The sequence below is a fragment of the Cercospora beticola genome, chromosome 4 (genome assembly GCF_033473495.1).
Source record: "Cercospora beticola chromosome 4, complete sequence".
NCBI lineage: Eukaryota > Fungi > Ascomycota > Dothideomycetes > Mycosphaerellales > Mycosphaerellaceae > Cercospora > Cercospora beticola.
Window position 1 is genome coordinate 386,704 of NC_088938.1, and position 23,186 is coordinate 409,889.

Consider the following 23,186-nt stretch of genomic DNA (forward strand, 5'->3'; position numbering starts at 1 on the left):
CCGTCTGTCTGAACTGGCACATCCTCGGAGCGTTGATGACGTCGCATCGAGGTCGTGCCACCCTTGCGACTTGCGCTACGGGCCCATGCTGCATGTGCGCATACGCGATGTATACGACAGCCGCCGGCTCTTGACTTTGATGTGGCTAAGCTGTGCCAGCCTGACTGTGATCTGCTCCAGGACAAGCTTCTTGCCTTTTTTACTACTTCCGGAAGGACAGTCCCAGACAAACACCTGACCAATACAATGCTCTCCATCAAGCACGAGGTGTTCCAAGTTTCGGCGAGGTACGAACACCACCTCATGGTTGCAAGAGAAGCTTCCAACATGTCGCATCGCAAACTAAGCAAACCATGCTTTTGAACAACATGAGGGCTGTAGTGCTGGCAGCATGCGGCATACTCCTGCTACTACGCGTAGTCAGTTCCTTCGTCAAGAAGTATCGACAATCCATCAAGGCCAAAGAACTAGGATGCGAACCACCATCAGTAGAGCCAACATCATGGCCACTCGGCATCGACATCGTCAGAAATATGATGAAAGCCGACAAAGAACAACGAACGCCCGATCTCATCGTTGAGCGTTTCAACAGAATGAAGAGGTATACGTTCTTGGTCAAAGTTCTCGGGCAGTCGAATATTATCACTGCGGACCCGGACAACATCAAAGCAATCTTGGCTACGCAGTTCAATGACTTTCGTATGGGACGAGCACGAGAGGAGAATTTGAAACTGGTGCTTGGTCGCAGTATTTTTACTGTAGATGGTGAGGTCTGATCACAACTTGGAGTCAGCATCATCTGCTGATAAAGCCAAGGCCCTGCATGGCACAGCTCAAGGGAAATGGTCCGACCGATCTTCTCTCGAGAGAATGTTTCCGACCTGGCCTTGCTGGAAAAACATCTTCAAGTCATGTTCAAGTGCATACCAGTTGGCAATGATGGTTGGACCCAGCCAGTCAGCCTTGCAACACTCTTTCCATGCCTGACGATCGATTCTGCCACAGAGCTGTTCCTGGGCAAGAGCACAAATTCTCTGCAAGTTCGATTAGAAGGTCGTGATGGTGGGAAGGATTTCCACTGGGCTTTCGAACGTGTGCAACAGATTCTTGGCACGCGTATCAGACTCCAGTCGCTGTGCTGGTTGTATGGGAACAAGGACATCAAAGAAATTACCAAGATTTTGAATGACTTCTGCGACGAGGCGATTTGTGAGGGAGACCGCAAAGATCGATCTGGAGAGAAAAGCTACTATTATCTGGATGTCTTGCGATCCAGAGCGGCCGATGCATCTGAGGTCCGAGAACAAGTTCTTGGCCTTCTCGCCGCAGGTCGAGATACTACGGCATCTTTCCTCAGCTGGGTCTTCTACTGTCTGATTCGAAATGAACGAGTTTTTCTGAAGCTTCGCGGGATCGTACTGGAGACTTTCGGACCAGACGGGTTCGATGAAAGCAACATCACGTTCGAGGGACTCAAAGGTTGCACGTATTTGCAACACGTCATGAACGAAACCCTCAGACTGCACTCGATTGTGCCTTTTAACGGCAGAACCGCAGTCCGTGACACAACCCTTCCAACCGGCGGCGGAGCAGACGGTACCGCACCAATTTTCATCCCTGCTGGTGGCGAAGTACGATTCAGTACTCATGTCCTCCACCGCAGACATGATCTGTGGGGTCCAGATGCTGACGACTTCGTCCCCGAGAGATGGGAAAAGAAGAGGCCCGGATGGAGCTATGCACCCTTCAATGGCGGACCACGCATATGTATTGGCATGCAATTCGCTTTGACGGAGGCTGGACATGTCATTGTGAGGATGTTGCAGAAGTTTGATAAGATTGAAGGGTTGGATGTTGATCCTACGAGAGACTATCATAACTTTACGTTGGTTTGTAGTCCTGGGCCTGGGCATGAGGGGGTGAGGTGTAGGTTGAGGGCTGCGAATCGATAGTGAATCGTGCTGGAGCGTCTGATTGATGCCACAGTCCTTCTCCGAGGAACACACTTCCTCGCTCAGACCCGTTCAACGACCGGTTTTCCACGTTCGGCATACACTGCGGAGCCGGGTAGTGGTCTCACACCAAGGTAGCAAGTACCGACAGCACACGCGTTCAACAAGCGTCCACACAAGCTTCAATCAATTGCTTTGGAATTTCTTGCTTCGCCTCTTCTTTCGATAGCCAATAGCATTGCCCATATTAAGCACGCAGAAGAAGAGATACGCAATAACTAAGTCTAGTTCTAGCCAAGAACATCTAAGTGGGTATGTCTCACCTCAAGCGAAGGTGTTCATACCCTTGTGCCGATCTGGAGACGTCAAGTCGTTACAAGGAATATCCTTGCCGGGGTGCGCAGCGCGCTTGATTCGCGCTAGTTCTTGGTGTCTCCGAAGTGTAGTGGCTTGAGCATTGGGAAGCAGGACGTTGTCGTTGTGAAGCTGTACACACGTTGGAAACTGCGTGCATTGATTGAACGTTGTTCCAATCAACATGCCTCAACGATGGATCGATCGAGTGCCGCCTCGGACAGAGGAGGCAATGCAGATGCAGGTAATGTGTCTGGGACTTTCGAGAACGGGGACGATGTGTATGAGCTTGTGGACAAATTGTGAGTCGATACAGTAGCTGATCAATACCAGCAATGTGGACCGCCCTGCAGATCCTAGGCTACAAACCATATCATTTCAAGGAAATCGGCAAACCAGAGAATCTCAAAGACAGACACTTAGTCTGCTGGCGAGAAGCTTTTTATGCCAAGTTATATGGAAGTGGCGAGCCATACGCTACTCCAGAATTTGAGAAGCTCCTGCAGAGATATGATGTGAGTAGTGGCCGGATATACACTGAAGATACTGGGATGCTTACTGCAAGCAGGCAATCACCGATGCTCCAGCCGTAAACTTCTCTGACGAGCTGATCGAAGCTTTCCCAAAAGCGAAGATCATCCTGAGTCGAAGAGAGCCCGAGCAATGGCTGAAGTCAATGTTGCGCTCATATCATGCTGTGATCGAATCACCAACATTTCGCATCGCAGCTGTGTTAGATCCAGTAAGCCATGACCAGCTGCCTTGCCTCTCCTCTCCTCCTAGTCACTAACTTCCCCAGCCCCTCAACCTCCTCTCCGAACTCCTCGAACTCGTCCTCCGTGACTGGATAGGAGGCGACTGGCGCAGCCATCAAAAGCTGTGCGAAGGCTTTGAGACCCACAACGCTCATATTCGAGCAATAGTTCCCGCAGATAACCTGCTCGAATGGGAGCCAAAAGACGGATGGCAGCCTCTTTGCGACTTTCTTGGGAAGGCAGTACCAGCAGAGCCATTCCCATACTCCAACAAAGGCGATGATGTCGCAAAGGGACTCTTACTAGCGGCGCGTCTGCGGATTGCGAAGTGGATTGTCAAGCGTGCGGTCTGGCCAGTGATGGCTGCTGGTGCTGGTGGCGTCTCGCTTTTGCTGCTAAAGAATCCACGATTGTTCCAAACTGCCGTTAGATGGGTTTCGGCATTGAGATGGTAGCTGTATGTGGGGTGTCAAAGCCGCGATGAGATGCGGTACTGGACACGGGTGCACGCCATTGTATCGGTGCGAAGACAGCAATCTGAAGGCGAAGGCGATATTGCTACTTCGGGCAAAGATGTGGAAAGGGCGAATCATCGAGAGCAGCTGCTTTCCATCCTCACCACCATCGTTAACGCAATGCTTTTTGTTCTTGCCCGTCTACCGCACTCGAATGCAATCTGTAAGATGACACGAACCTTCGTCTCGAATGATAGTGCGTTGACATCTTCGTCCCCAAGGTCTGGCGAAAAGCTAGCTCACCCCTGAACCTGATCGTGGTAGCCCTCTCAATTGGCTCTTAGAGCATGTAGCACGGATACCCAGATCGAGCAGGACATATGGACCCGGCATCCCGAGCTAGTGTACGGCACGGCGTCCAGACGGCTCCTCCAGGGTAAAATCCGGCACTCGCGACCTCACAAAATGGTCCAAGCAATCCACTGCCTCTCGACAGAGCACGTGTAGCGCTTGTCTTGAGGACAGTGCTGATGCTGTGTCGGTGTACCAGATTGGCAAACGCGCCCAGCTGACGCAGGACTTTCGCAGCGATTCTCAGTTGTGGATCGCCAGACTTGGAGCTCGCCAGCACTCTTCGCAGCTCGAGAAAGGCTGCCGTTCAGTCTGTAGCAAGCTCTAGTCTGATTGATCAACTGAAGGTGCCAAGTGGAATTTGAGCATCGCCCGCCATGCCTTCCGCCAAGCAAGCCGCAGCAGAAGCCCAGCTCCATGACCAAACGAACTTATTGCCAAAACGACAGCTCATGTTCGTCTTCTCGATCATGTCGCTGGCTTTGATCGTTTGCGTCATCGACCAAAATGGTATTGGAGTTTTGCTTCCGTCGATTGCTGAAGACCTCAACGCTTGCGATTCCATCTCATGGGCAGGAACTTCAGCTCTGATTGCCAATACAGTCTTCCAGGTGCTCTACGGCCGGCTATCGGATCTCTTCGGCAGAAAGAATGTCATGCTGTCAGCATTGGCTCTGCTCGCACTCACAGATCTTGTATGCGGGCTGGCTGTCAACTCTACCATGCTGTACATCTTCCGCGGATTAGCTGGAGTCGCAAATGGTGGGATTGCAAGCTTGAGCATGATGATTGTGTCGGATGTGGTCACTTTGAAAGAGAGGGGCAAGTATCAAGGTACCCTGGGGGCCATGGTTGGGCTGGGCAATGCAGCTGGCCCTTTGATTGCTGCTGCTTTCGCTGTTCGAGCTTCTTGGAGGGCGCTGTTCTACTTTTTGGCGCCGGCATCGTTGGTCGCATTCGCTGCCAGCTGGCTGTGGCTCCCGACCAATATGCCGAAACTGAAGTTGAAAGAGACGATCGCTAGAATCGATATGCTGGGTCTGTTCTTCGGAACAGCGGCAGTCATTCTGCTTCTGATTCCAACATCATCTGGTGGGCATGCCGGGACGCCGTGGAACTCTCCTCAGGTCATTGCCATGTTCATCGTCGGCGGCTGTTGTCTGATCGCATTCCTATTGATCGAGTGGAAGTGGGCGAAGCTTCCCATGATGCCGCTCAGCATGTTCAAAAGCATTTCTGTAAGCGCAATGTTGGCACAGAGCTTCTTGCTAGGAATAGCATATTTCACATATCTGTACTTCTTGCCTCTGTAAGATCATGTCTTGCAAACTTTATATCAGCTGAAGAACTAATGAGAGCTCAGATACTTCCAGAATGTGCGCGGACAGAACGCAATCCAATCAGCGCTCTGGCAACTTCCTATGGTAATCACGCAGGCGTGCTCCTCGATATCAGGTGGCCTCTACATGTCGCATTTCAACCGATACGCCGAGCTGATATGGTTTGGCTTCGGCGCGTGGACCCTAGGCGCAGGCCTACTTGTACTTGCGGATCGGGCAATTCACCTTGGGCTGGTGTGCTTCTTCTTGGCGATCATCGGGCTGGGCACTGGACTCATCTTCCAGCCAACGCTCGTGGCTGTCCAAGCCCATTGTCCGAAAGCTCAACGAGCGGTTGTCACATCGAATCGAAACTTCCTTCGCAGCACTGGAGGAGCTATCGGTCTGGCTGTCAGCTCAGCGATCTTGTCGAATGTGCTCAAAGCCTCGCTGCCAGAAAGGCTGCTATCAGTGGCGAGCAGCAGTTTCGCAGCGCCGGATCACAGCATTTATTCCGATGCAGACCGCGATATCATCGCCGATGCCTACGCGAGCGCAAGCCGGGCAGTGTTCATCTGGTGCGTGCCTGTAGCTGGCATTGCCTTTCTGCTTTCAGCATTCATCGCAGATAAGGGCTTGGTCAGGAAGGAGGAGCAAGCTGCTGGCACTCTGGTTGAGAAAGGAGCATCTGAGAAACTCAGTGATGCTGAAGCCGAGCTTCCACGAGCAATTGAAGAGGAGAAAAGTCGCTCCATTGAAGAGAAGAAGCCAATGTCCATGTCGAGCACATAGAGTAACAGCTCATCGTCGAAAAGAAATCTGTACCCAGCCAAGACCCGGAACCGGTCAAACAATCATCCGCGAACCTTCACTCGGGTCGTTCTTTCGACTCGTTCTTTGGCGTTCACCAGTCTTATCGAACATAGTGTCGAAGAAGATGTATCCCAAGCCAGCCCCATCGGACGGCCTGTATGGCTATTATATTGAGCCATGGGAATATCTCGAGGCGAAGTCAGGGTACTTATGGAGCTGATGAATAAACAAAACCCCGCGAATCGAGCACTTCTCGGAAGCGATGCTTCGACAAAGCTTACAGGCCAGCTCTGAAGATGGACGTGAAAGAACAAGACACCTGAAGATGCAAGAGATGCAGAAGAAATGGAAACACAGGAGCTTCAGATTTCGTTTCGCACTTACAATATGAATACGGATCATGCCGAAGGCACAACCAGATGATGTCCTACCAACCACCAACACGAAATACCACGCCCAGGCACCGCAATCCCCTTTAACTTTGCCATGGCAGGTCACGCTTCAATCCGAACCCACGGGGTGCGGTCCGGGGAAGCAGAATGCGGGGAAGATCATCTTCACGAACGCCTCCAGCCCATCTAAATCCTAAGGTTAACGCTTTGCCGTAATCGCCGAGCTACCACGGCTTTGGCCAGACTGGGACGACGTGTATAATAGAGACGCGCCGATCATCCCTCAGCTGCGATGCGCGTCTGTGTTTTATTTCAGCTGCTGCTGTCACAGCGACTACTGTCTCAAGATGGCGAGCAACGACATCAAAGACGTGGAGAAGACTGAGCATCGGGATGGCTTTGAGGATGATAGCCAGCAGGGAGATGGCGCGCCGATTCATTGGGATTGGATGCGTGTGGGAGCCATCATGTCGCTTGCTGGAATTTATGTCGGTATGCAGGACTTCTCAGGCCACGTGGGAGAAAGGCAAAAGAGTATTGACGCGTCTATGCAGGTTCACAGATCCCGCTCTACTTCGTCGGAGGCTGTTTGAGCTACATCGCAGCAGACATTGGCGCGACGACTACCAGCGTGTGGATTCCTGTCTCGTATCAATTGGCTGTCGCTGCTCTCACACCCTTCTGCGGCTACCTCGAAGATGGCTTTGGCAAGCGGAATATCGTGCTTGCAGGCTGTTTGGCATGCTGCGTTGGTGTCATCATCGCTGCAACTGCACAAGGCTTCGCCCAGATCATTGTCGGTCTGACCATCACCGGTATGGGCGCGGCGCCTACTGAGCTCACGGCACTTGCTGGGCAAGTTCTCCGTCCCTCTCTCACGGCTCCAGAAAATTGTTTCTGACAGTAAACTAGTGTCGCCGAACTTCTCCCCGTGTCCAAACGTGGATACGGCATGGCGCTCGTGACGCTGTTCCTCGTCCCTGTTACACCGTATGTGATGTACTCACAGCTCCTCTCCGTCTACGTTACATGGCGCTGGACAATGTGGATCTCCCTCATCATCTGCGCGTTGCCCACCGTTGGTCTGATCATCACCTACTGGCCAAAGTCTGAGCACACCGCTGTTCAAAACCGCAAAGAGATGATCAAGTCGATCGATTGGCTCGGTGGATTTCTCAGCATTGTCGGAGTCATCCTCTTGTAAGTCACCGAACTTGATTCTTTCGACCAGCTTTCCACTGACGCAATACAACAGCCTCGTTGGCCTTCAAGCTGGTGGCTATACCCATCCTTGGACTTCTGGTGGCACACTCGCGCCACTGATCATCGGCCTTCTTCTCATCATTGCTTTCGTCGTCTGGGAAGCCAAATTCGCAAAGAACCCAATGGTTCCAGGCGGTCTCTTCCATGGCCAACGAATCGTCGCAGGATGTTTCCTCATCTCCTTCGTGGCCGGCATGAACTTCTACTCCCTGCTCAACTTCTACCCTCTAACATTCTCGGCTGTCTACGACCCTGCGCCAGTTGCTGTCGGTCTGAAGGGCTTGGGCTACGGTATCTCCGTGACAGCTGGCGCCACCATCGGCAATGCTTTGATTTCATCCTTCAAGGGCCGCAACAGGGAACTCTTGGCATTCGGAGCCATTCTCATGACGGCATTCTCTGGAGCTCTTGCGTCGCTGACGCCCGAGACTCCAGGCATGGCAGTCGCTTTTGGCACTCTTGCCGGATTTGGTGTTGGTATTCTGCTCGTTCCTCCGGCTGTGGTTGCAGCTTGTGTTGTGTAAGTCTGAATTCTGGAGCGAACTCACTGACAGAGCTGACACCTTCACAGCCCCGACAACCTCATCGCAACAGCCGTCGCCCTCGTCGTAACCCTCCGCTTCGTCGGCGGCGCCATCGGCTACACAATCTACTACGCCATCTTCACCGACAAAATCACCGGAATCCTTCCCGTTCAAGTCGGCACCTACGCAGTCGGTGCAGGACTAAACCCAGCCGACGCGACCGAATTTGTCACCACCTTCCTCACTGCTCCAGCCGAAATCGCGACGCTGCCATATGCTTCACCTGCCATTATTGCGGCTGCTACAGAGGGCACTCGATGGGCGTACTCGATGGCATTGACTTATGTCTGGTATACGAGCATTCCGTTCGGTATTATCACTATTGCCGTTGCGTTGTTCTTGCCAGATATTAGGAAGTGGATGACTTCACGTGTGGCTGTGAATATTGGGAGGAAGTAGGATTAAGTGGGAGGAGCAATCGAATGACATGCGACGATTTGCAAGATCCTGTGTAATCTCTGCAGTAACCATTATTTATTAGCCATTGCTGCAGCAGCAATCGGTACTACTTAGTTCGTCTTGCCATATCCTGCTCGCGAATGGCACGAGAATTCTGCCCCTAAGCCCCTGCATAATGAAGAATTCCAACGCACGCGGCACGCCAAACTCCTTGGTTCAAAGTCCACTCCAAGTCGTGACATCCTTCGTCACTTGCATGTCCCAGAGCCATTCATTTCGACTGAACCTGGCTCCGTGACCTGCCTTGCCCTTCTCGCGCTGAAATGCATGACCAATTGCCAGTGCCGACACCACCGCATCCGAAGTTAGTCAATGCACTTTTGTGTCTGACGACGAAGCAGTGCCAAAATGCGACCGTGACAATTTACCACCAGTCATCAGAATCAGAGTCGTCGTAGGGAAAGGCCTTGGCGCGAAAATAACAATTTGCGTTCTCCCACTCCTTCTCACTTGCACGTTGCCAGCTATCCTCATCGCCCGAAACGCTTCCCTGGTCGACATCTTCCATATCTAGATCGTCCCCGGAGCTGATCGTTGATGACGAAGCAGTCGTAGAATCTGAACCATATCGAAGAAAGCAAAGCGGGTCTCCCGAGCCGATGTCTGGGCCTTGCTCATATGCCTCAATCGCCTTTCGCCTCTGTAGAGTAATCGGATCGTTGTCGAGCAGTTCGACACGAGCGGTGTAGTATATCTGGACGAAAATGCATGCCCGCGTGACATGACCGGTTTCCCTCAAGATCTCGTTGGTGTGGCGAGTCACATCGCCGACTGTGAGGCCTTTTGCGTTGTTGGATGATAGCATGAGCTCGCCTGTGCTCTCGCATCGAGAACCGCACCCACAGAAAATTTCGTACGTGAGCTGGTGGACACTTGGATAGCAGATCGGAGTGTTTGCGACACGGACACCGGGTTCCCGGCCGACACTAGGCTTGCTGATAATTCGGATCTCAAGAGTGTTGATATGTTCTTTGTACTCTTGAAGGCGTGTTGTTGATATAAACTCCGGATGCCAGCATCGGGAATCGGACCACAGACCTGCCTTCTGAAAGATCATGAATTTTGGAAGCCAGACGTACAACTGTCGGTTTGGAAGTGTATACCAAGCACGGTGAGGGCTCTCATCGCATCCTGGCTTGAGGAACGCGCAATGGAAAAAGCCACCGACAGGTGTAGTAAGCCCCAGCCAACGCTTCAGCTTCACTGAGCCTTTCACAGTATTACACCAAGCCTTCTTCACCCTCATCGCAGTTACAACTTCATTCAGCTTCAAGTAGGTGAGAATCTCCTCCAGCAGTTCAGGTGTGTCGAAGACTTTCTCCGCCACAATTGCAGTTCTAGTGGTAGCCCGCTGGGTAATTGGCACGAGTTCCCACATCCCTTGACTGTGCTCTGTTGTGCGGGCAGAGGCAACTCGCATACGCTCGAGTATCTCCAGAACATCGGCAGAGGCGCTTGAACCGTCCAACTCTTCGCGCAGCTTGGCCAAACTGCTCTCGATCATGGCATGGTCATCCTGGAGCTGTCTGACATCGTCGATCGCTAAGTTGATCGGTGGAGCGCTTGATAGCGGGACTCGGCTGCGCGGGTACGAGTATGGCTCTTCGTAGCTTAGCTTGACGTAAGCCATTGTGTCGATTGTGATCAGGAACTTGTTTCGTCAATGGAGTGAAGGTGTGGGTAGTAGATCGGAGTGACTGGTTGTGCCAACAGACTCGAGTCGGGTTCTGACGCATGTGTCGTGTAGCTGCGTTGGAGTGTAGAAAGAATCCTGGTGATGCTCGAGGTGCACAGTTCATCATATGTGGCAGCACCATTCACCTTGCATAGTGGCAGCAATTCACCGTGCTATGTCATGGGCATGACAGTAAAGCCCATTCTGTCCGATAATAGCGTGGTTTCTCTCATATTTCAACACATCAGGAGACACGTGTCTTCTGATGGTAAAATATATTACTGAAGCAACCTAGGAATAATGTACTGTGATGAAATTTCAACTTGCTACCAATCCCGCCTGGTAAGGGTGGTGTTCTGTCGACGGCATCGCGGTTTCCGCTTGCGAGAGGTAGCGGTGCTCCATGTATTGCGAAGATCCCAAATCAACGGTCGCGTTCGGGGTTTGCAATGTCTTTGCCATCGTTTGCTCAATCTTGTCCATACCCTCTTCCGCTTTCGTTCTTTGTGCTCTTCTTTGCCACTCTCTTTGCGCAAGCGCTGCTGCTGATTTTTCGACGATCGAGGTGGTATAGCTGATTTCAAAAAACATGCTCGAGTCGCGCCTTGCCGCTCGGCCTTTATCATTGCATTATTGATACGTCATGGAGCAAACATTGGAGTTATGCGCCTGAGGTTAGAAGTGAATACCGGGTGGTCCGTGCCGGCACTCGTTGACATGCGACAGAAGATGTCGCGTTCTCTGTCTGCCCGCTCGTTGTATAGGAGTGCTCATTGTATAGGAGTGTACTGAGACCCGCGTTCAGCAGGATGTCGACATGACTATAATCAAAAGTCGAGAGTATTTGGTATGGATTGTTTCTGCCACCAATGGCGGAGGGTACTGGGGAAAGCAGTTTGTGTCAAGGAAAAACCTCTTCTTTCCAGGAAAGAATCGTGTAGCGTATAGTCCTGAAGCAGGAGGTATGCTGCAATGCTGCCGGATCGACGGTCAGTCTTCTGAGTAGATACAATGCAAAGCTTGTCCAAGTCGCCCTTTTCACTTCGCAGTTTTATTTGCTTTGATTGCTGCCCTGTTTGTCCGGGCCAGGGGCTTCATTGCAGGGAGACATGCCTCAAGGGCACTTGTCTGCCGGCTATTTAGCCTGTTGCACTTGCTTGCACACCGCAAAGAATGACTTCTGATGTGAGCTGTTGCAGATCTTGGAATAACCAGAGCCCTGCCTCCGTGAGCCTCACCGCCTGCACCATAATCGAAGCAGTCGAAGGCTGCGATATGGGACCCGTTAATCCGAACTCTTATGCTTGCCATCTACACGCAGTCCGTTCCAGACTACAAAAGTGCCCACCCCAGCAAGAGCGCCAATATTTAGCGCTCCAATGGACCTCAACAGCCCCACATTCAGCCCTACTCTTCGCGGCGTCACTCTATGCCAATTTTTCAAAGACAGGAAGAGCGTCGTGGAAACACCGATGTCGAGGAACGTGGGGATTTGAGATTGTCTAAACTTCTCACGCAGCTGCTGGAAAATTTCGAGAGCGGTTTTGCCACTTCCTGGATCCTGCCAGCGATGGGGGGCTCCAACCGTGACTGCCACCAAGCCAGTAGTTGCCAGAAATGCGATATGTGCCCCGACTGTCCAGACTCCCGTGGTCAGCAGTATACACGGACGCATGGATGCAGCAGCTATACGGTGCGAGATGGCTCGAGATGTGTGGTGGAGTATGCCTAGGATCCCAGCGGATAAGTAGACGGGAGGGAACATACCGAGGGCGTAGAAGTCGAACAGTTGGCGGCGTGTGGCTCCATGCTTGTCGAGATGAATTAGTTGCAAATGGAAACTGTTGGTCGGTGAGGAGAGAAGACGGATCTCAGCTGCCGCAGGGAAGAATATATGGTCCGCTGTCATGTGTGACAATGGGCCCCACACTGACGCTGCAGCACCGGTCAAGCAAGCAAGGGGCAGGCAACACCAGGAATCCATTCTGCATTTTGTTTTGCATTGCTCTTGACGCATGGCGAAGCACAGCTGAGGTGTTGTCAACAATGATAGATATGTTAGCACCCGAAAACTTGGCCATTCGTGAAATAGAGGGGTTGCTGGATCGCTTAGCAGAGAAAGAGCTGTGTGATCTCGCCGGATAATTTCATGGTCAAGGCAGTATGTGTAACGTTTGGCCCCACTGGCGAAATAGTGTTTTACATTGGAAGATCTCTTTCCTTTTCATGTTGAGCTCGCGCCTGCAAAGAGGAAGTATATATACAGCTTAATTTCAGGCAATAGCTGCGCAAGCGCTGCTGCGTTGTCCTTGATGCAAAACTTCCACTTTCCATCTTCAACCTTCCACATTTAATACTCCACCTTCGGCACGGCAATCGCGAACGCAGTGCGCCAAGGGTCTGGTGGGATTAGTACCCGAGGTTCGCGCTTCGCTGCAATCAACGAGCTTCGTCTTCAGCCTCGTGCTGAGGCTCTTCATCCGCGTCTTGGACCTCCTCGTCTTCGCCTTGAAATTCTTCGTCTTCATCCTGGGACTCTTGACCTCCCTCTTGAGACTGTCCATCTTCGTCATCAAACTCTTCATCGTCTCCCTCATGTACAGAACCTTGGCCGCTCTCTTCATCTGAAGCATCCTCTTCATCATCTTCATCAATGTAACGTGTTGTGTCACGGTTGTGCACGTAACCGCGACCCTCTTCCCTCCCCGGCCCAATGAAAAACAATTTTGTCGCATACGAGTATCGTTGACCAACTCCATGTCCTCGAAGGTCCTTTTGAATGACTTCCATCTGCTGTTTCCGATGCAGAACGATGGGGTCCGTGTCGCTCAACTTGACTTTGGCGTGAAATTTCATTTCAGCAGCAACGCATTCCATCTTTACGTGGCCATATGTCCTCAAAAGCTCGTGGGTGCAGTCGACCAGTGTTTCGACCGTCACCGCTTTTGCCTCGCCTTCCCAGGTGGCAGGCTTGTGAGTGAAGTTGCCGGCCTTGCAAGGACAGGTAATCGCGAAGGAGAGCTCGCAAATTCGTGGAGTACAAATTTCGACCTTTGCGATGCGTTTACCGGGTTCTCGACCAAGACATGGTCTGCACAGTATGGTGAGATCCAGCAGATTGACGTTGCGTATGTGCTCTGCGAGCTCCGTTTCCGATTTCTGGTACAGGTAATATGTGTCCCAGTCTTTCCATATGTCTGTTTCTCTGAATGACATGAAACTCGGGAGAGAGAGCCCTGGTATGAAACGATTTTCTGGTGTATGGCCGTGTTTATTGATGTAGCGACTCGAGAATGGAGAGTCAAAAATTTCGCTGGCAGGCGGAGCCAGTCCCAATACACGGAGTAGCTTGACTGATCCTTTGACTGTGTTGCACCATGACTTCTGCACGCGCATAGCAGTCAGAATCTGGTCCAAGGGCAGATATGTCAAAATCTCCTCCAGAAGTTCTGCTGTCTCAAAAGCTTTCTCTGCCACTCGAGCAGATGCCGCCGATGGTCGATGCGGCGCGGGCACCATTCGCCAAAGGTCGCGACTGTGGGATTGGGTGCGTCTAGCAGCAGATCGAACATGCTCGAGTAACGCCATCGTTTCCGGTGAGGCGCCGAGGGCCGCTAGTTCTTGCTGCAACGTTTGATGGCCGCTGTCGACTTCGGCATGGTCATCGCGAAGCTGCTTGATATTTTCGAAGGTCATCTTCATAGGTCGGCGGATGGGGACTACCTGACCACCAGCAACTGGCGGCTGCTTGTAGCCGAGCTCGAGATGCGAAGTCATCGCGTCGGACTGAAATAGTGCGCAATCCTCGATGGAGCGGGAGTGGGAGGGCGAAGAGTAAGGGCGACAGGGAAACTGTCTGATCTTTGATATCCCAAGGCTGTATCGGTGCGCGTCAGAATCATCTCAATAGTGCTTGCGGAGTGTGGATTGAACAAGGCACGGTTCGTGCCGGAACCGTTCACCTTGCGTTTTGGGAAGCCGTTCACTTGGTGAAATGATCGGCGAACTCATGGCGGAAAAGTCCATGCATACATCGAGATGCGAATCGATACATGTCCTCTGATCGTAGTTGGTCTGGACAGAATGTGAGCTCCAGTATGAATTAATTTAGTGCCTGGCAATTTTGAGTGGCGATCAGTGGTCTTTCCTGGGCTTGCTTTGCACATTTGAACCTCAGCCGCATGATGGAGCTGTCTTGAGTATCTGCTCCAGGCTGCGATGTTTCCGCGTCGAAGGTTCCATCGCCTGATTACGTGCTCCGGGCTGGACAATGTCTTCTTTGTTTTGCCCTTCTTCTCGCTACCACTTTTGCTACACCTTCCGCTGCCTGCCGTGCCACTTACTTCAACCGACGAAACGGATGCTGTCAAAATTCAACTTGTTGCTCCATCTTACACTATGCAGACGCACGTCGTGTGCAGGCTCACCAGGCTTTGGCAACTGATGTATGTAGAAGCCGAAGTCCTGGTCTAGTCATATGGCTGATTTGCGCACGAACGCATCTTTTGTTTGGATCCCATCGTCAGAGTCCTTGCAGACCGGGTCCTTTCCCGAATAATCCAGTCCAAGCCATATAGGCTCCAGTTCCAACAGCACCACCAATGCTATACGCACCAATGACCCTAAACATCCGCACTCCCACTCCCACATTGCCAGCCATTACCCTTTTAAAGGACCAGATCAAGGTCGCCGTCATGCCCGCAGCATCAAAAACATTTGACATTTTTCGTCTCTCTCTAGCGATCTCAAGAGCAGATCTGCCGCTCTCAGAGTCACGCCGCTTGTGTGGCATCTCCATCATGTTCGTCGCTCCCGCCACACCCACGTACATCGTTGTGGCGGCCATTAAGGCGACCGACCATCTTCCAGCAGTTGTCAGCACACATGGCGCTGAGATAGGGATTCTCTGGCCAAGGGGTGACTTGATTCGTGCAATATGTTGCAACCCTCCGAGCACGGCTGCGGTGTCGTAGAACGTGGGGTAGAAATCATGGTTGTAGTATTCGCACACTTGGCGGAATGTTGGATCCATGCTGCCGAACAGAGATTGCTGAGTGAAGGAGAGAGCAAAAGAACTGCGAAATTCGTGATGCGGGAAGTGTATTGATTTGGTGGATACTCCCTTGTTCAAAGGCAGCAGGTGTAACATTGGGCCCCACATAACGGCGTCAGTGATGCATACCCTGGCAAATGGTAGCGTGGCGAGCGTGGGTGTAACAAGACCTCTTATCTTCTTTTGCCCAGTGGGAATATACAAAGTGCGAGATGTCGTACAGCTTGCGTCCAAACCATTATCCGTCGGCTTTCGGCGTCTCCTGAGGACAATGGATGCCATGGTGATGAATTTGGTTCGGAAGAGAGGGCCACCGACACAATCGACCACACCCTAGGTTTCGAAGGCTTGGGTTACTTGTGCAGCGATTTGGAGTCGATGTTGAACTTGCCTAACTACATTCTCAGCAGCTTTGATCAACTTCTTCTATGACTTTGGCTGCTTGTATCAGTGTTCTCGTCATCATTCCTCTGCACGCAGTCGACAGAGGTGTGCCGGGATTGATAACAGAGAACCTGATGCAGAAAGCGGAAGCAGAACGTTCAGCTCATGGACAGAGTCTGAATTCCAATAGAACGCAGCGGATCTTCAGCATGCTCTGAGATATCCGAAGCGCACAGTGTAAGCAAGAAATCCGAGAGTACCGCCGATGTTCAGTGCTCCAAAGCCCCTTAGCATGCGCACATTCAGAGGCACTTTCCTGGATCTCACTTTGTGCCAACACAAAGCCACACAGCCGATTCCGGCGAAGTCGCGCCAGTCGTGAATCCGTTCCTGTCTTCGCTCCTCGAGCCTGCACTCGAGAGCGGTCTTCTCACTCTTGGATTTTCGGAACCGGTGTGGTACTTCTCGGCATAGGGCCGTGACCATCGTGAGCGCAACAGCCGAATAGATTGACCACCGCCCCACGACTTTCAGCAGACTTGTACGCTGTGCGTATGGTATCCGTCTTATACGCTCGGAAATGGCCCGTGGCCCATGGCAGAATAGAGCAAGCCCAGCTCCGACGGTACATTGGTCTGGCAGCTCATCGTAAGCGTAGTATTCGAGCACTTGACGGGTCGTTGGTTCCATGCTTGTTGTTGTCGTGAAGGTTCAGTCGAGAAGTGCGCGGTTTTGATGAGTAGTGTAGTGTAGCAAGAACACGCGCTGTTCTTTCCGGAACTCGGACAAATTTTTGATCCTCGCGATGGTGTGTAACCAGCGGCCCCAAGGCCCCACAGCAAGTGCGATCATCTTGCATAATCAAGCAAGGGGTAGTGAAACATCGTGAGTATGCCACACAGGATGTCAGAAACATCAACTTTTTCTCAAGGCGATAGACGACGTACTGCGATGCAACTACAATTTACACATAGCTCCAGGATCAGTTCAGGGGCTTGCAAAGGCTACCTTGCCAAGGCATCTGTGGGGAAGAGCGGAGCAGTGTGGAGAACGTGGGAACTCAGGGCCCCGGCAGAAATGTCCCGACTTCCAACACCACAATGCATCCTTGCTGCATCATCAACATACAGCCGATCGCTATGCATACTTTCGTTGTTGAATGAACGGTATGAACAATTCAAGACGAACAGCAAAGCTGCGCACAAAAAGTGGATGCTGGACATGTGAGTCCCATCGCTATCCGTGGCTGCTCTTCGAAACCAACGCCCGGCTCACTGTTCCTCATCATCCAAGGTCGAAATCGCCGCAAGAAATGCGATGAGGCCCGACCTTATTGCACAAGATGTCTCCAAAGTCGCAGATCTTGTATCTGGCCGACAGCAGATGAACTCACCGATCGCCGCCACCTCGTTCGCGCGAAATCCGACGCGAAGCACAATAGCAATTGTAATCTACTGAAATCCTACGACATATCACGTAACATACGCAAGGGAACACTGGAGACAGCAGTGATACATCACTTCTCGACCAATTTACTGCATGCCCTGATCAACCCAGAAAGTTCCCCACCCTACTACGAGCAGTTTCGCGGGCAGATCGAACGGCACATGAAGCAGAATCAATGTCTACGGCATGCTGTTTTATCAATATCGGCATCTCACCTTCATTTGATAGACGGAGATCCGGAAATGAGAATCTGTGCAATGCATTACTACTCATTGGCAATTCAACAGATGTCTACGGCGATAGCGAAGAGGACGCATTGCGAATCGCTCAGCTCTTTGCTCACCTCTGTCATAATGCTATACATCAACGGGGTCAGCTTATGTGAAGTGCTACACTCAAAGTGAAAGCTGCTGACTTGATTTGTTTTTCAGCATGTAGCAGAAGGAACTCGCCGAGACGTGCCAGCTCATGTCAGCGCCGCTATTAGAATTCTCGAATTAGACGCGATGAGGCCAAGCATGGAGCTCTTGACTGATCCCTTGGGAGACCTAGTCCTCGAGAGCGTCGCCTTTCAGGTCTTTCTCCTCGCGATGGGAAGCTGGTCCACACTCGATGAGATCGATGACCGATATGCAAAAGTATTCTGGACACATTGCAGACGTTTGAGTCAACGACTATCAAGCAACAAGAGTCGCCCGCCGCCAAGGTTTAGTCCCGTATTTGGTATGGATTTCGAGATCGTCACCGCAATGATCGACATTAAACGATGTTTTGCAAGGACCATCAGTCACGAAGAGAGGCAAGGCCTGGTTGCGAACGTACAAGCGCAGTTCGCATCCCTCAACAACAGCACAAATCTGTTGGCTGCCGGCGCTCGGAGCAATAGCGTCACTGAAGACCTCACGCGACTAGTAATCCTAGCCATCTCCATATTCCTCGAGCACCTTACCCACGACCCTTTGGCATATCTCACACTTCCGCGGCCAAGCACATCCAATCTGCAGTTACAGTGCATCATGACGATACTGGAGGCCCGGCGTCAAGATCCGGAGTGGTCAAATAGCTACCTCGGATTGTGGCCAGTATGGACAGTAGGCATTTTCATGCACCACGAATACCACATCGAGCTCATCAGAGACGACCTCGAACGCCGTTGGGACGCGATACATATGTCAGTAATTAGCAGATATCGCGAAGACTTGGAGAACGTCTGGCAGAAACAGACGTATCGCGTTAAAGATCTGGACAATCTCGAAGAGTTGATAGACGATACCTCGGTCGCCGGTTTATGAATTTCTACTTGAGCTGCAAAGCCTCCTGCATCAACCCAACAGCAGCCACCAAGAAATTATCATGATGTCTCCTCGCAACAAGTTGCAAAGCAATCGGAGCACCTTCATAATCATTCTTCTCCCACAAAGCTCGAACTCCAGCATCAGAATCATTCCAAGGCTTTCCATCATCGGCATAATGCTCAGTGCCTTTCTTTCCGGCTCGGATCCCACTAGGAAAGACTATTGCGGGGCAATCCAAGAAGTTCCACGCGGTGGTATAACTCAGATAAGCGCCAGTGTCGTGCGCGGACGCCGGACCAACATGCATCGGACAAAGGACGAGGTCGACATCTTGAGAAGCCCAGTGTCTCGAAGATGCAGCTCTGAATTGGTCGCGGTACAGGCGGACTTTGGAGATGCCATCACCGTCGTTAATAGGCTCGATAAACCCAGCAGGTGGTGTCAGCTTATGCACAGGCTCACCACTCGATTCGAGTAGCTCGTGTACTTTCTTCGCGCCATCAGGATAGTAGATCTGTAAGAGCTTACTATAGGCTTCTTCGGTCTTGTAAGCGGTGAATGGCTTGACTTCGAAGAGAGGAGATGCTTCCAGTCGTTTCTTTGCTTCCTCGAGGGCATTGATTACTGGTGGCTGCGGCTGAATAAAGCCGTCGTTCATCATGATGCCGATCTTGAGAGGCTTGGAAGACGAGAAGTCGGTACTGGTTGCGAGGCCAGTCCATGGAATTGGAACGACCTGTGGTTCCAGAAGGTACGGTTTTGTGGCAAGAACCTCGCGCATGAAGAGGTCGACGTCGCGAAGTGAGTGGCACATGGGCCCTGATGTGGCGAGGACGTTGAGCTCGGCTGGACTGCCGTGATGAAGCATATCGCGACCAGGCAGTGTGTTGGCAGTAGGTTTCAGGCCCCAGATTCCGGTGAACCCACTTGGAACTCGAATGCTGCCTCCGATGTCTGAGCCAAGTCCCATGATGGAGCCTCGCAGTGCGATTAAAGCAGATTCGCCACCTGACGAGCCGCCAGAGCTGAGGTGGATGTTATGAGGATTGAGTGTGCGGCCGAGGTAGCCATCAGCTTCGATATGCATGATACCCTGGGGCTCTATCACAGTGTTAGTAAATGAATTAATACAACATGGTCACGGGATTTGAATCACGTACGATTTGTCTTGCAATAGAAAACTGCTCCGAGCTTCCGTAGAATTCCAACAATGATGCAGTCCTCCTCATCATATTGCCTTGTCGCAAGGAAGCCCAAATCTGACCATGTTCCTGCCTGGGGAAAATGTTGTTTGATGCTGATAGGGACGCCATGCAAAGGCCCCACAGGTTTGCCAGTACGAGCAAGATGTTGGTCGAGCCCTTCAGCTCGCTTCAGAGCCTCCTCTGGGAACCACTGGTTCAGGCAGCAGCTGAGCTGATGAGCTACGATCGACCGCTTGATAAAAGCCGTGGCAGCCTGAACGGCAGTATACTTCTTCGCTGCTATAGCTTCGGCCAGACCGGTGACATCGTACTGCTCAGTGATTTCGAGGTCTGTTTGATCCAGCACACCGCATTCTCGAGGGATGCCTGTGACGTCTCGCGGAGGATTGTCGATATAGTGGCGAGGAATGCGAAATTCTGCAGGTACTGTGTTGGCCAGTTCGTCAAGAATGGCAGCGCGTTTCTGCTCGAAGTTCTCCCTGCCTGAAGGAACCGGAACAGTCTTGATGACTGGTAAAGAGTCGCCGGCGGCCATCACGTCTTGTTGAAGATTGTTCCTCTAAGCTGAAAATGTCGCACGTCAAATCTAGACGCAACAAATTCACAAACGGAGCTGTAAGTGCGAGTGTGTTGATCTCAACAGTGAAAGCTGTTGGAACTTGCTACATATAGAGCTTCCTGCGAGGGCATGGAGTGTAGTCAGCGACTGGGGTTGCGCAAATCGCTCCAATTGGTGGAAAGACCCGTCTTCAGCATCTCGTCCCGGTATGCCACATGCCACCGAGGGCGCCTTATGCCTTGTAGGACAAGCTAACACAGCTGGGCATTGCGCAAATAGTTTTGATTGGCCAGACAGCTTTCGCGAGACCCATATTGAGCGTACCAGGACTTGAAGCTACAACCTGCGACTGCGATTGCCGAAGACTACCCCTCATCGTCTATCAGCAAATCTTTAGTCCAATAGTCTTCAATTGCGCAGAGCAACCACTTCTGTTGATTGGAATGCGGGTGCCCAAGGGTTCTGTCAAAGTCTAAGCCGGACGCGTTCTCGAGCAAATCGACATGACCCAGCTGGGCATCTTCCAGGACTATACGCTGCAGTAGCAGTAGCTCCATTGACAGAGGCATCCATGCCATCTCCGCTCGGCTGCTGCAATTTCATCGAGTGTAGCCAGATATTGGCATAGATCGCGGCCACATTTATGGAGCAGCATGGCGTGTAAATTGCCATCCGTGTCTACGTGTCTAGTGGATGATCTTGGCTGGCGCTGTTTTCGATGGACGGCACATCCGATCGGTAATGACATGCGCGGAAGACAGGTTGAGCCGTGAGTGAATGTAGTTGGAGAGACTCAAACCAACCCTCATGAAAGCGGAGGTCGGGGTCGGTCTTGGCACGGAGCTACTCCTCAACTTCACCTCCCGGCCGTAGGATCCTACGACTCGTCAGTGGCTGCTTCTGATCACAGCAATCCTTCCGTAGCCACAATGGGTGCTACGCGCGTTGTATGAATGTTGTGCCGTATACATGATGCTTTTGCGCGGTACTCGTAGCACTTATACCAATAAGAGGAGCGGTAGGCCGCGACAACTCACCAAGACCCAGACAACCTCATATTCACGACCAAAGCTATCTCGATAGCCGCAATCTCATTATCCAGAGAAATTCAACTTCCAACATCAACCAAAGCTGCCTCATACTCACCATGTCTCGATATTTCCCTCATACCTCCCACGCAGAAGACCAGCCCTACGCCCGAACTCTACTCTGGTCACACATCCTCTACCGCGGTTTTCAAACAGGTGCCACGCTCGGTCTCGCATCAGCCGCTCTCCAACAAACATACAAAACAGCTCGAGGACTGCCGCGAACTCCGCTCTTGTCTGGCACGACACTGGCCATCACGGGACGATGGGCTCTAGTCACGACGGCACTCATGGTTCCAGCGACAATTGGGCGGATGTGGGGTCGTGAGGATATCGAGTGGAGAGATAGGAGTTGGAGGTTGCTGGAGAACAAAGGGCAGAAAGAGGTGGATGACTGGAGCTTGGTGGGCACAGCTGTGGGTGCTGCGGGATTCGGAATGGGGCAAGGAAGTGGGATGGCGAGAGCGATGAGAGTGGCTGGCGGAGCTGGTGTAGGGAGTATGGTTGGTGTCGGAGGATATATGGTATGGAGATATGGAATGCATGGCGGGAAATGGGAAGATGATGCCTGAGTTACATTCTTGGATCCCCTCCCAGAGACTACCATTACCCTTGGTCAGGTCTGTACCGGCTTGCCGCGAAATGAAAGCATGGAACACCTGCCACGACGTTGGAACACTATTCTGACTACTCCGCAAGTCCCACCAATGGAGTCTATCTTGGACTTTGACACAAGCACTCTCGCTTTCTCGCCTTCGACCTTGCCGCTGCCATCAAGCCAATCAACTATCCTTAGCCTTCGCCGGACTCAACCCCAAAACCTCAGCAGCATACCACCAACCATCGTCACCTTCCAGCGCATCATGGAACTCCTCTTCACTCATCTGGATAGCCACATGGCCCGTCTGCCGCTGCAGAGCGCTGACAGCAGCCTGCAAGTCCTGCTCCGCGGCTTGTCGAGTCGATCTGGCAGTAAGTTTACTGGCAAGCTGCTCTGCCACGGCTCTACTCTCCTTGGAGACTACCGCTTTGGGGATCTGTACGATTCTCACGATCCATTGCGCAGTCGCGTCCGCATCTTTTTTAATCTTGTCCCTATTCACCACGATATTGAGCGCGAAGTCACTAGTGCTGATTACGAGTCCGAGGACTGCGTGCCACTCCATGATGGAGCGATATGGTGTTCCTGCTTTTGTGTCGAACGTTAGGTTCATGATGCATAGCCTGAGGAAGTTTGCTCACCTTGCGCCGATAGATCGGGGTGCTTTCAGGACAACCCGGAAAGTTCGTTTCTCTTCGATACTCGCTTTTAGCGATGGAGAAAGTTGGAGAGATTGTCTTGAGAGAAGCAGGACATCAACTTGGGTTCATATATTCGGTATGGTACGTACAAGATCTGTCAAGCTACGTGACTCCAAAACTGCACGTCACTGCGGCATTTCTCGATTTCGGCCGCGAACAATTAGCACGAATGGCTGGTACGCCCACTGCGCCACCATGCCACCATTCGCTATCGTGCTATAAATGCAGGGCTACTGCATGCGCATACTTTGCAAGCCATGCTGACAGCTACATGCAGAGTACTCCGAAACAAGGCTGAATTGCTGCACATCAATAGCTTCTTGCAGGAAGGCAACGATAAACGTAGCTTTACTGTCCATGAGTGGCTGCCACGTGGGTGGCATGTGTCGATGCTTCCGCACGCCAGGGGTGGAGCAGGAGCCCTGGCCATAGGATCTATTCGTTGGCAATGTATGTGCTGAATGTGTGTGCTGTCAAACTTC

At 51.9% G+C, this 23,186-nt stretch overlaps 11 protein-coding genes across 11 annotated transcripts; 6 read left to right on the top strand and 5 right to left on the bottom strand.

The window, feature by feature from the left end:
- Window positions 1-353: 353 nt before the first annotated feature.
- Window positions 354-1,952, top strand: RHO25_005768 (uncharacterized protein; the record flags this gene model as incomplete). Its single annotated transcript, XM_023596649.2, has 2 exons — window positions 354-765; window positions 817-1,952. 2 exons carry the CDS (start codon window positions 354-356, stop codon window positions 1,950-1,952), a joined length of 1,548 nt encoding a protein of 515 aa, XP_023452698.2.
- Window positions 1,953-2,641: 689 nt separating this feature from the next.
- On the top strand, window positions 2,642-3,516 carry RHO25_005769 (uncharacterized protein; the record flags this gene model as incomplete). The annotated part of the gene is made up of 3 exons (XM_065602699.1): window positions 2,642-2,821; window positions 2,875-3,048; window positions 3,106-3,516. The coding sequence occupies 3 exons, from the start codon at window positions 2,642-2,644 to the stop codon at window positions 3,514-3,516; spliced, it is 765 nt and encodes a 254-aa protein (XP_065458771.1).
- A 728-nt stretch (window positions 3,517-4,244) lies between these two features.
- RHO25_005770 (uncharacterized protein) lies at window positions 4,245-5,978 on the top strand (the record flags this gene model as incomplete). Its single annotated transcript, XM_023596650.1, has 2 exons — window positions 4,245-5,176; window positions 5,231-5,978. The coding sequence occupies 2 exons, from the start codon at window positions 4,245-4,247 to the stop codon at window positions 5,976-5,978; spliced, it is 1,680 nt and encodes a 559-aa protein (XP_023452701.1).
- A 760-nt stretch (window positions 5,979-6,738) lies between these two features.
- RHO25_005771 (uncharacterized protein) lies at window positions 6,739-8,637 on the top strand (the record flags this gene model as incomplete). The annotated part of the gene is made up of 5 exons (XM_023596651.1): window positions 6,739-6,883; window positions 6,946-7,250; window positions 7,401-7,591; window positions 7,647-8,174; window positions 8,226-8,637. 5 exons carry the CDS (start codon window positions 6,739-6,741, stop codon window positions 8,635-8,637), a joined length of 1,581 nt encoding a protein of 526 aa, XP_023452700.1.
- Window positions 8,638-9,061: 424 nt separating this feature from the next.
- On the bottom strand, window positions 9,062-10,327 carry RHO25_005772 (uncharacterized protein; the record flags this gene model as incomplete). The annotated part of the gene is made up of 1 exon (XM_023596652.1): window positions 9,062-10,327. The coding sequence occupies one exon, from the start codon at window positions 10,325-10,327 to the stop codon at window positions 9,062-9,064; it is 1,266 nt and encodes a 421-aa protein (XP_023452703.1).
- Window positions 10,328-12,811: 2,484 nt separating this feature from the next.
- On the bottom strand, window positions 12,812-14,149 carry RHO25_005773 (uncharacterized protein; the record flags this gene model as incomplete). Its single annotated transcript, XM_023596653.1, has 1 exon — window positions 12,812-14,149. The coding sequence occupies one exon, from the start codon at window positions 14,147-14,149 to the stop codon at window positions 12,812-12,814; it is 1,338 nt and encodes a 445-aa protein (XP_023452702.1).
- Window positions 14,150-14,894: 745 nt separating this feature from the next.
- Window positions 14,895-15,404, bottom strand: RHO25_005774 (uncharacterized protein; the record flags this gene model as incomplete). The annotated part of the gene is made up of 1 exon (XM_023596654.2): window positions 14,895-15,404. The coding sequence occupies one exon, from the start codon at window positions 15,402-15,404 to the stop codon at window positions 14,895-14,897; it is 510 nt and encodes a 169-aa protein (XP_023451967.2).
- A 2,282-nt stretch (window positions 15,405-17,686) lies between these two features.
- RHO25_005775 (uncharacterized protein) lies at window positions 17,687-18,547 on the top strand (the record flags this gene model as incomplete). Its single annotated transcript, XM_065602700.1, has 1 exon — window positions 17,687-18,547. A coding segment is annotated over one exon (861 nt), but the record flags the coding sequence as incomplete, so codon positions are not given.
- Window positions 18,548-18,551: 4 nt separating this feature from the next.
- RHO25_005776 (uncharacterized protein) lies at window positions 18,552-20,290 on the bottom strand (the record flags this gene model as incomplete). Its single annotated transcript, XM_023596655.2, has 2 exons — window positions 18,552-19,651; window positions 19,711-20,290. The coding sequence occupies 2 exons, from the start codon at window positions 20,288-20,290 to the stop codon at window positions 18,552-18,554; spliced, it is 1,680 nt and encodes a 559-aa protein (XP_023451968.1).
- Window positions 20,291-21,461: 1,171 nt separating this feature from the next.
- RHO25_005777 (uncharacterized protein) lies at window positions 21,462-21,974 on the top strand (the record flags this gene model as incomplete). The annotated part of the gene is made up of 1 exon (XM_023596656.2): window positions 21,462-21,974. The coding sequence occupies one exon, from the start codon at window positions 21,462-21,464 to the stop codon at window positions 21,972-21,974; it is 513 nt and encodes a 170-aa protein (XP_023451965.1).
- Window positions 21,975-22,184: 210 nt separating this feature from the next.
- On the bottom strand, window positions 22,185-22,568 carry RHO25_005778 (uncharacterized protein; the record flags this gene model as incomplete). Its single annotated transcript, XM_023596657.2, has 1 exon — window positions 22,185-22,568. One exon carries the CDS (start codon window positions 22,566-22,568, stop codon window positions 22,185-22,187), a length of 384 nt encoding a protein of 127 aa, XP_023451966.2.
- Window positions 22,569-23,186: the final 618 nt, after the last annotated feature.